This window comes from Pyrus communis, chromosome 13 (assembly GCF_041283825.1).
Source record: "Pyrus communis isolate YQ-2024b chromosome 13, ASM4128382v1, whole genome shotgun sequence".
In the NCBI taxonomy this organism is placed as follows: Eukaryota; Viridiplantae; Streptophyta; class Magnoliopsida; order Rosales; family Rosaceae; genus Pyrus; species Pyrus communis.
This window is the reverse complement of record NC_142577.1, coordinates 16,543,967-16,556,069: the sequence shown is the minus strand read 5'-3', so window position 1 is coordinate 16,556,069 and position 12,103 is coordinate 16,543,967. Positions and strand designations below refer to the sequence as shown.

Sequence of the window (12,103 nt, the reverse complement as noted above, 5' to 3'; positions counted from 1 at the left end):
CCCTAAGCAGCTTAGAGAGAATGATATGGTGCATGGTCTTCTATCTCGAAGATGTTGATGGTGTATGTGAAGGATGCTAATTAGGAAAACAACATCAAGATTGGTTTCCCAAAGAGCAAGCTTGGAGAGCAAGTAGTCCATTGGAGCTAATACACATTGATTTGTGTGGTCCCATGCAAAATGAATCAATTGCTGGGAACAAATATTTTATGCTTCTTATTGATGATCACACAAGGATGTCATGGGTTTATTTCCTAAGACATAAATATGAGGCCTTAACTTGCTTCAAAAAGTTTAAAGCAATGGTGGAATTATAGTGTGGTTTCAAAGTGAAGGGTCTAAGGAGTGACAAAGGGGGTGAATTTATGTTAAATGAGTTCGACAGGTTCATAGAAACTTAAGGAATTCAAAGGGAGCTATCTATGGCCTATGCTCCACATCAAAATGAAGTAGTGGAGGGAAAGAATAGAACATTTGTAAAGATAGCTAAAGCAATGCTTCATGATAAAATCATGCCATACTTCCTATGGGTTGAAGCTGTACATACAGCTGTTTACATTCTAAATAGGTCACCTACAAAAGCTCTTGCCAATTTAACTCCATTTGAGGCCTACAGTGGCAGAAAACCAAGTATTGGACATTTAAAAGTGTTTGGATCACTCTGTTATGTGCATATACCAACTGAGATAAGACAAAAGCTTGATGCAAAGAGTGACAAAGGTGTGTTTATGGGATGTGCAACATGTGAAAAGGGGTACATAATATTTTATCCATGCACTAAGAAGTTGATTTTGTCCAAAGATGTAGTTTTTGATGAAACCATGTCCTGGAATTGGAAGGAAAACTCAGAGAATTCTGTTACTGTGACCTATATTCCAAATTAATCTGAGAATGTGATTGGTGTGAGTTCACATATATTGAGTAAGGTTGAAGAAAGTTCCTCCAGTTCCAGTACTTTTTCAAGCACTGAAGAACAAGAAAGTGTTACTCATGAGTCTAGAAAGATTTCACAGTCTTATGATCATACTCCAGTGAAATGGAGGAATGTCAGTGATATTCTAGCTCAGTGCAATCTTTGCATTGTGGAGCCTGAGAAATATGAAGAAGCTGCACAAGATAAGTCCTCGATAAAGGCAATGGAAGAAGAATTATTAATGATTGAGAAGAATGAGACTTGGGAGCTTGTAGATAGACCAGTTGATAAACAAGTCATTGGAAATGGGTATTCAAAACCAAACTGAATTTGGATGGTTCAGTACAAAAGAACAAGGCAAGATTGGTTGCTAAGAGGTATGTGTAGAAACCAGGAATTGATTATAATGAGACATTTGCTCCAATTGCTAGACTACATACAATTAGAACATTAATTGCCCTTACTGCACAAAGAAGCTGGAAGCTGTACCAACTAGATGTTAAATTTTTTAATGGAAAATTGCAGGAAGAGGTGTATGTTGACCAACCTGAGGGATTTGTAATTGAAGGCAAGGAGGACAAGGTTTACAGATTGCACAAGGCTTTTTATGGACTAAAACAGGCACCTACAGCCTGGTATAGGGAGATTGACAACTACTTTGCTTAGTGTGGATTTGAGAAAAGGTTGAGTGAAACAACTCTTTATACTAAAAGAAAGGGAGATAAAGATATCCTAATTGTGTCTATCTATGTGGATGACATAGTATATACCACAAGCAATGAAGAGATGTTGAATGAATTTAAGAAAGATATGAAGGTGAAATATGAAATGACAGATTTAGGGCTCATTCATCATTTCCTAGGAATGGGAGTGATACAAACTGACTTAAGCATTTTCATTCATCAAAGGAAGTATGCTTCTTCCTTGTTGGATAAATTTGGCTTAAAAGAGTGCAAATCTATATCCATCCTTCTTGTTGCCACTGAAAAATTAAGCAAGGATGATGGAAATGGAGCAGCAAATGAAGAGCAATATAGGAAGATTGTGGGCAGCTTATTATACCTCACTACAACAAGGCCATATGTGATGTATGCAGCTAGCTTACTAGCTAGATACATGCATTGTCCCATAAATAAACATTATGGGACAACCAAAAGAGTTCTCAGATATGTCAAAGGGACACTGGATTATGGACTGAAGTATGAAAAAGGAAAGGATGCAATGTTAATTAGATATTGTGACAGTGACTGGGGAGGTTCCATTGATTATAACAAAAGCACATCCAGCTATGCATTCTCATTTAGAAATGGAGTTTTCTCGTGGGCATTTGTTAAGCAAAATTGTGTTGCACTCTCAACTGCAGAGGCAGAGTATATCAGTGCATCAGAAGCTACAACTCAAGCTATCTGGCTCAGATTTGTTCTGGAGGATTTTAGGGAATTACAAATTGAAGCAACTCCTTTGGAATGTGACAATACATTTGCGATCTCAATAACCAAGAATCCAGTGTTTCACCAGTGCACAAGACACATTGACAGAAGGTATCACTTTATCAAAGATGCCTTACAGCAAGGAATTATTGACTTAGTCTATTGTCCTACCAAAGAGCAAGTAGCATACATTTTTACCAAAGCCTTACCAAGGGAAAGGTTCACCTATCTCAGAGATAAGCTTAGAGTTATATCAGCTCAAAGCTTAACAGGGAGTGTTAGTGTATAAGCATTGAGCTAATATGAGTGTCGGATAAATAAGCCTTGTGTTTAGTTGTGTACCCACTTTGGTTAATTTCACCAAGTGTAGGGCTCATATTGTAATTATGTCTAAGTGACATGTGGAAGGATCCTTGAACTTAGCTAGATGTGTGGCTGAGATCATTTTTGTTTTGTTACGATGAGAATCTTTACGCATAACTAACCGTTGCAGTGTAATGTGTGAGAAGGAATAGAGAAAGAGAGAGAGAGAGAGAGAGAGAGAGAAACATTCTCTCTGTGATTTTAGCAGAAAGTGAAGCATCCATTTTCTTCTCTTTTTTTTTTTTTTTTTTTTCCTGTAATTAATTTCTTCTTCTCTCTTCAATTAACACACACAAAATCAAACTTCATCAAGAAACGTGTTTGCACGACTAATGGTGGAAGCACTGGAACTGTCAGGCATATATTGTTATCTCCTTGATTGTCTGTGTGTTGTTTAATATAGAACATTTTTTATTTTGTGTCTAGCGTTCCCCTGAAAGATGATTCACACACGGTTTTAATTTTGAATTCTCTTGGTTTAGATATTTGTGCATTTGGGAGGACACAGCTAAATATAATTTGAATCTTAATGTCAATTCTGCTTGCTATGATCCCAAAACTCGGTCCATGTGTGAAGATCTTCTCCTGATGCTGGCGCCAATGAGAAGTTTTATGGAGTGAGTTGTTGAACTCAGAATATTGTTTATTTATTTTTTTTAATTATGTGAATGTGACAAAAAATTGATTTGCCAACTTGCCATTTTTACAATGAGATAACAAGTATAGAGCAAGTGGGCAAGCTCTAGAGTTCAAGCAGCTTAATATTCATGCATGGGAGGCATTTGAAAAAGGGCAAGACATTCACATATAGACTGCTCCATCTCAAGCAGAATTACTGTATAAGAACTATAAGGTCATTAAGGAGAAGTTGAAGTCGTAAATGAAAGACACCATTATGGAGAAGTATGGCAATGCTGCTACTGAAAAAGAACTTCCAAATGAGCTCATTTTGGGACAGTCTGAGAAACAAGTTGAATATGATCGTGCTGGCAGAGATGTAAAGGGCATGGTATGATGCAGGAAAGATCAAAGATAAATAGAAAGAACAAAGGATATAGGAATCACTCAACCATGGGCAACGAAGCTCACTCATGTCGCTAATCGTGGATTCGCTCACACGACCAAGTCAAACGCTTGATTTTAGAAGGAGAAACAACTCACTTCGATTGCACTAAGCAAATACAATTTTAATTCATTCAAATCTCCCTTCAAGGCTTTCTAGTACAATATTTATAAGGGTTTACAAATTAATTAACCTTAGGTTTCTATAACACCCTTACAACTTCCAAAATAACTTAACAAATTCCCAAATAATTGAAATACAAAACCTTTGTTATTCCAAAGCATATTAATGCTTTCAAATTGTTTTCTCCTAGGCCTGCCTCCCACATCATTCTCCTCTTCTTCGAAAAAACTCATCCTCGAGTTTCATTCGATCTTTTCCTTGATCTTTCGGATGCCCAACTAACAGTTTCCACTTCATCCAATTTAACACCAATAAATTTGAAGACCTTGAAGAATTCCGAGAAACAAAACAATATAGAGAATTTTTTATTTTCCACATTCTTCCAAACCATGCGCACACCAATTTATTTCCCTTAAAAATAATCACTTTGGGAAAATGCTTTTGAATCACTTCATACTGATAACTTGGGATTGAGTGGAAATAATCCAAATCATACTAAAAACTTTTATTCAATGGTTTCCTTCTCATATCTCAAAGAATGAAATCTTCCCCATGAATTATACGGATGTCAACAACTTTTGCCTCATTATGTAGCTGTTCTTGGAACTCTTCAACTATTGAAATTACATCTTCATCACCACTAGAATAAAAATTTGATAAAGATTGAAAAACTTCTTGATCAACCACATCAACTGTACACTTATCATCACCATCATCATAGACAAAATTATAACAACATATATCACAACAAATTTTATAAGAACGACTTGGACAAAGATCAAACTTTGGAGGAAGATTAAGATTTAGAAATTTGTCACCTACAAAAGGATTCTCCTCCTCATCATCAGATCCATCATTCTCTGTTTCATGACGGGGATCATCATGTTCCAGAGGTTCGTAGCGCTCAAGACGTCGTTGGAGCGGCTGTACTTGTCTCATTGGGTTGTCCATCTCAATGTCACACAGATCTCTCTCATGATGTGGTGAGTCCTGGCGAGCTTGTCAACCTCCACGACGCCTACGCCTGGCAACCATGATTGAATAGAGCTTTGATACCAATTAATGTAGGAAAGACCAAAGGTAAATAGAAAGAACAGAGGATAGATACCTGAGAATCACTCAACCAGGGGCAACAGAGCTCGCTCACGTCGCTAATCGTGGATTCGCTCACACGACCAAGCCAAATGCTTGATTTTAGTAGGAGAAACAACTCATTTCGATTGTATTAAGCAAATACAATTTTAATTCATTCAAATCTCCCTTCAAGGCTTTCTAATACAGTATTTATAAGGGTTTACAAATTAATTAACCTCAGGTTTCTATAACACCCTTACAACTTCCAAAATAACTTAACAAATTCCCAAATAATTAAAATACAAAACCTTTGTTATTCCAAAGCATATTAATGCTTTCAAATTGTTTTCTCCTAGGCTTGCCTCCCGCATCATGGTATAAATAATATTAAATTCTTTTCAAATAAGTTCCATTTTGATATCTTGCCTTGCATTACAGATCTTTTTACCCTTAATTTATCTGTATGCAAAATAAGAGGGGGAGGATTGTGTTTGTGTGCATGTCTTATGCATCTATAATCTTTTTACACAAATTAAGTCTTATTAACAATTTTACTGGCTTCCATTTCTTTATGAATCGTGCTAATAGTTTACCGTTTGATGCTGATATGTTGTTGCTAGTCAATATCCTAACTAGATTCCTGGATGATTGATCTAAATTATTTTGGAGCTATTTAGGCAGGTTCTTTCTCACACCTTAATGTGCGATTGCCCGAGGGTCTGAAAGATTATGCTCTTATGCATGAAAAGTATTTTTGTCAGTGAATATGTGTGACTAAAATATTATTGGATATCAAATGTCTTTTAAGGAAATTAAAGCAAGTGCTAGTTTGTTAGAACATCATCTATGGTCTAGTAGTCCAATTGGTCTAGTGTAGAGTCCTCGGAAGGAAATTAACAGTATTTTCTTCTGATTTTCCTTTGAAGGAGACATCCTTTCCAAAGAGTAAGTATGAAGAGGATGTTTACATCAATAACCACACAAGTGTTTGGGGATCATGGTGGAAGGATCACCAATGGGGATACAAGTGTTCTAAGCAAACAATTCAGAATAGTTATTGCACTGGTGTTGCTGGAATTGAGGCGGCCGAGGTAGCAGTAGACCTAATGAAGGCAAACATTAATGCCCGCAAAGTAGCCTCTAAAGGTTTGTATCTTTCACATATATTTTTGTTTATTTATTTAATGTTTGAGAACTTTGTTTTTATTATTCACCCAGAGTGCTTTATCTATATGAAGTAATTTCATCTGATTTCATTTATTGTGGTTGATTTCCACATTTTCTTTATTTCGTTTGTTCTTGTTGATTTCAGCATTGTTTATTGTGATTACCTTAGTGTATTGATTCTTCAAATTTGTTGCAGAGGCGCCTGGTCTAACAGAAGAAAAAAGGGTTGCTACGTGGGGAACTAGCACACCCCGATGACTTGGTCCTTGACCAGAAAAAACTTGATGATGCTCTTAAGAAGGTCATTTCATGGGCTTCATTTTCAATTTGCTACTTTTAATGTCACGTTATATATTTAATTTAAGAAATGGCTCAACTCACATCACCACCGTACTAGCCATTATGCTTCTGGACTTTATTGATTGTTTATTCATGCGCGTCTTTTTTCCAGGAGGATGACAGAAAGGCGGAAGAGAAGGATGAAAGAAAACGCAAATATAATGTCAAATCTGACGATGAGTTATAAATAATTACTCATTATGCTTCAATTGTGTTTACTATTCTTATTTTTAGTGTTAGGTTTCTTTTCTTTGTATGAAGTTGCTCGAGTGTTGCGACTTCTCGATAAATGTCCTTACACCACGGCATGCATTTTGTAGGTTACTCCTGAGGACATGGAGACGTATCGGATGAAAAAGATAAGTCATGGTGATCCCATAAAAGAATTTGTGCATTAAAGAGTCAACTGTGTTTTGCCTTTCATCTAGGTACTGTAAGGTGTAAGCACATAAATCTTCATTAGCATTTTGTCGATTAAGCTTCGAGAAATATTTGCAGAAACCTGCAATTGTCTCAGCTCTTTGGACCTTGCTTTTTTTTTTCTTTTTTTTTTTTTTTTTTTTTTTTGTACTTCTTAATCTATATATAAAGCCGGAGGCTCAATTTGGTGTTACTAGCTCGGACAAAAAGAATTGGACCAAACTGCCATTTAGCTAAAAAAATTCAAAACCTACCCAAAATAATATATCAAATCATGCCAGGGTAAGTTGGTAATTTGGTCATCATAAAATATAATATAAATATAAATGGGGAGAGAGAAAGGAATAAAAAAATGAAAGGAAAGAGAGAAAAATATAAACAAATGGCAAAGTTGATGGTGCCCACGTGATGAGGAAGAAAAATATAATAAAAAATAAGAAAAATCATGAATGTTGTGTTCAAAACATCTTAAGATGCGCGTAGCGGCGGTGATAAAAAAAGAAAATAATGAAATAAAAAAATATTGAAGCAATTCACGCATATAAATACATTGAAAATGTCTAAGTCGCGTGTAGCGCGCTGTGATTCAAAAAATGTATGTTGCACGCGATTGTTTATTAAATATTATTTCTCAATTTTTAAACACTTAAGAGGTGCATAGTGCCAGTTATAAAAAAAAAATATGTCGCACGCGAACAATAATGTGATTCAATTAGTTGTCAAATGATCTTTTTTTTTAACAAACGATGTTATCTATACTAAGAGGAGGGAGTGAATTTAGCCTCACAATGAATAAGCAATCAGTTGTTTTTTAAATATTATTTTTTCTAATCTTAATGTAAATTCAATAAAATGTAGATGGAAATTGAAAGACCTCTTTTATTAATATGGATTCAGCTGCTTTGATTAGTTAAAAGACTGCTTTTATTAAATGTATTTATTATTCATTTTCATCTACATTAATAAATACATTTAAAACATGTAAATCACGTGTAGCACGCCGTGATTCAAAAAATGTCCTCTGCACGCACATGAGTGCATGAAGCTAGTATACTGTGAATTTTGGTGCATTAATAATTAGTTGTGAATGATTTATAGTAGTGGGAAAATCCTAGGATACTAATATACAAATATGTGCAAGGGGCTTGTAGCATTTGAGTTTCTGTACGTCTGATTCAGTCCTCCGTCGGTAATTGCTAGTATAAAAAAACTGAAATGTTGGCCTCCTACACAATTATATTTTATTTTAGCTCATTGATTGAATAAAACAAAGCAGAACGAACAACAAACAACAACCGCCACAACACTTTATCCCACCAAGTGAGGTCGGCTATGTGAATCTTATAACGCTATTGCGATTGGCTTTGCATCATGTGTCTGCTAGGCCCTAGTACTCTGTATCTTTTCTTAAAGACTTGGAATGTCTCTTTCTCTACTCCTTTTGCCCTAGGCCTCTTTATAGGTGCATCTTCTAAGAGAAGCATCTGTAGGTTTTCAGTTCACGTGTCCAAACTACCTTAACCGATTTTCTCGCATCATAACTTCAATTGTTGTCACTCTTACTTTACCTCATATATCCTTGTTCTTAATCATATTCTTTTTTGCAAGTGTAGATTTTCGACTGCCTAACACTCCATGCCATAAAGCATTATTGGCCTTATTGTCGTTTGATAAAATTTTCTCTTGAGCTTTAATAGCATACGACGATCGTACAATACACTTGATGCACTCTTCCACTTCATCCATCTAGCTTGTATTTTATAGTTGAGATCCCTGTCTAATTCTCCGCTCTTTTGTAAGATAGATCTAAGATAATGAAAGAGTTCGCTTTTTGGTACTTCATGGTCTCCAATCCTCATTCCTATCTCATTTGGACCCTTTTCCCCATTGAACTTGCACTCCATATATTTTTTCTTTGACTTACTTATGTGGAGACCTTTAGATTCCAACACTTCCCGACAAAGGTTAAACTTCGCATTACTCCCTCCTGTTTTTATATATCAATACTATATCATCTCCGAAAAGCATATACTAAGGAATATCATCTTGAATATGTCATGTTAACTCGTCTATTACCAATGCCAAAAAGTAAGGACTTAAAGTTGAGCATTTGTGTAACCTTATGGTTATTAGTTTGTCCTTCATGAGTTCTTACTGCAATCCTTACTCCATTATACATATTATATTATTTATTGTTTAGATATATGCTAATCGGTTACCTATGATCACAACTAAACCTCTCAAAAGGGGTGAAGATGTGCAAATTTATGTATTTATATAAAACACAATTTTCTCATGGGAAATCAATAGTTGGAGTTTATCCAAATCAAGTACACTACTTACAACCAAATTTAGACTCACCATTGATTCAATAATCGACTTCAACAAAGTAATGCATTATATATTAGATATAAATCATTTCATTATTTCAGATCCACACACAAAATCTTTAATCTTAAATTTTCGATCAATTCGCCAATCCACAATAAATCATTTCCATTTATATGAAACCCCCCAAAAAAATAAAATAAAAGAAAACCTAGAACTTTCTATGCATCTTCACACTTTCTGCAGAAAACCACTGTATTTGTCAAACCTTGAAACCCAAAAACCAGCAAACCTTCAAGCTTGTTCAATCACTTCCATATTTTGTATGGGAAAAAAAAATGAAACTAACCAAAGTAATAAAGCTAATTATAATTAATTTAAGAACTGCGAGCCAACATCTCCTGGAACTCAAGAAGGGATTTCTCCTTCTGAAGCTTCATGTCTTGCCTAAACTTGTGAATGAACTCCTCCGCTCTTTCATCCACCACCCGCAGCTGAGGCGACTTAGCAACCACCGCCTGCCATGCATCTTCAACGCTATACATACTCTTCTTATCTCTTGTCACAACCTTCAGGTCATCGTCCACATCGACTGCCTGTTTTCCCTTGGTCGTTTCTGCTTGCTCACCAAAATGTGGATCCTTCTTGGCGTCCACACAGGCGGCAGGCTCTTCAAAGAGCTCGTCTATGTGTATGGCTGCCGTATTCTTAGTATGATGAAGCTTGTTGTGGTCCTGGTAGCTAGATCTTCCCTGTGCATAATCAATGCGGGATTCAAAGATATAGTGATGGTTATAGTATCGGTTACTAGGGAAGCCAGAGGAACTTCTGGTGAAAGCGCGGAGTTTGGATGGGATAAGAAAATGAAACTTGCTCCGCAAGGCAGAGAGACGTCTGGCGGTGGTTTTGATTGCTTTGGGGATGTTGAGCTTGTGGAGTTTCGATTGTACTTTATCGGTGAAGCTCCTCCACGCCCTCTTCGCGCAGCCAAACTTTTTTGCCAGCGTCCGACGTGACATAGAATTATTGGACCGTAACGAAATCATCGTTTCCTCTTTACACAAAAACTTCGCTGCAATGATAAGGCAAATGAGGGTATGAACTATGATGGTTCTTATGGAAGAAGTTTTGATACCTTACTTTTCTGTTTTGCTCTACAGAAAATATTCTCGTTTTTGGTTTAAATTTCCGGAAATGCCATTGTAGTCATAGCAGCCAGCCAACTAAGAAAGATTCAGCTTTTGGAATGAGAATGGCAACTCGGCAATAAAGAAATGAATGATGAGTTGGTTGCTTAGCCTAAGTGGTTTCAACTTTCGGCAAAGCTTGGAGGCCCCAGTTGAGCGCTTGGAGCAAACTTGGGTCCTAAGTTTGGTGAGAAAAGACGGCCAACCAAAGAAACAAATGATGTTTTAGTATTTGAAAACTTTTGAGTTGTATATGTGGTGGGGTTTCCAGCATGTCACGTTGTGTTTCTTGTTCAGTGGGCTGCAGAAGTTGTGTGATTTGGGAAGAGATCCTCTTCAAATCTCTTCCACCAAATCTATTAATTCGGATCCTTGAAATTTGATCCAACGGCTACAAATAGAGGGTCCTTTTAAAAGTTACATATATATACACAGACCCTTTATGCAAATGGATCCTCATGGTTTGAAAAACAAAATGGGGATTAGGTGTGGGGCCCACTCCACATCAAATTTTAACGATCCAAACAGTCTGTTTTGTAAGTCTCGATTCATAGATCATCCTTACAAAAATTCAATTCAATCCGATACTGTTTTCCTATTTAATTATCAATATCAAATTTCACTATTTTTTATATAACAAAATATTCGTTCATTTCTTTGAACTCAATTAGATGTCTTAAATATTTCCGATTTAGCTAATATTTTGTAAGGATGATCTATGAGGTACAACTTGAAAAATAGACGGTTCAAATCGTTAAAGTTCGATGTGGTGTAAACCCCACAACTAATCCCTATTTTTATAAAAAAAAATGGGGATCCCTCATCTTAAAGGTTTCCTATATATATATATATATATATATATATATATATATATATATATATAAAGGGTTCCTTAGAGAAAGACTCTTGACTCTTCTATTTTTTCAAACAAAAACTGTCACATCCCGGCCCAGGCCCTCACCACATCCCGGATTCGACTCCGCCGTAGCACGATATTGTCCGCTTTGGGCCCCGACCACGCCCTCACGGTTTTGTTTATGGGAACTCACACGAGAACTTCTCAGTGGATCACCCATCCTGAGATTGCTATCACCCGAACTCGCTTAAATTCGGAGTTCCGATGAACTTCGAAGCTAGTGAGCTCCCAAAAGGCCTTGTGCTAGGTAGAGATGAGAATATACATAAAAGGCTTACATGATCCACTCCCCTAGGCGATGTAGGATGTAACAAAAACCCAACTAATTTTAACATTCAAATAAAATCCAAATTTCAAATAGACTACCATGTAGATAAATATATAACCAATTATTACAACATATTTACAACTTATGCCACAAAACCCTAATTATGTTAATAAATATTGTTTGATAAAAAAACAAGGCTTAATTAATATTCTTTTATTTTATAGGTAAATTATTTTAAACAAATTATTATATACACTAGCCATTTTGATTTGTTATTATATATGCGTGTCAAAAATAATTTATCTATATTTATATGTAAAGTATAAGTAAATTAATTTTTTTATAAGAATTAAACAATAGGTAAATTATAAGTACATAAACAAAAAGTACTAGATATATTATCTTTTCAATCAAATTACATTCCTTTATTTTGTAGTTAAATTTTTTTAAAGCATTATTACATATCCCGTATATATATATGTATAGGTAAATTAAGATTCATAAACAAAAAG

The 12,103-nt window shown here is 35.6% G+C and overlaps 2 protein-coding genes across 2 annotated transcripts; one reads left to right on the top strand and one right to left on the bottom strand.

Annotated features, from left to right (window-relative positions):
• The first annotated feature begins 3,419 nt into the window (after positions 1 to 3,419).
• Positions 3,420 to 7,011, top strand: LOC148691850 (pre-mRNA-splicing factor SLU7-B-like). The gene is made up of 5 exons (XM_088683132.1): positions 3,420 to 3,715; positions 5,893 to 6,112; positions 6,330 to 6,434; positions 6,585 to 6,652; positions 6,793 to 7,011. The coding sequence occupies exons 1-3, from the start codon at positions 3,587 to 3,589 to the stop codon at positions 6,389 to 6,391; spliced, it is 411 nt and encodes a 136-aa protein (XP_088539258.1). The 5' UTR covers positions 3,420 to 3,586; the 3' UTR covers positions 6,392 to 6,434; positions 6,585 to 6,652; positions 6,793 to 7,011.
• Positions 7,012 to 9,272: 2,261 nt separating this feature from the next.
• On the bottom strand, positions 9,273 to 10,445 carry LOC137736114 (uncharacterized). The gene has a single exon (XM_068475446.2). The coding sequence runs from the start codon at positions 10,264 to 10,266 to the stop codon at positions 9,598 to 9,600; it is 669 nt and encodes a 222-aa protein (XP_068331547.2). The 5' UTR covers positions 10,267 to 10,445; the 3' UTR covers positions 9,273 to 9,597.
• Positions 10,446 to 12,103: the final 1,658 nt, after the last annotated feature.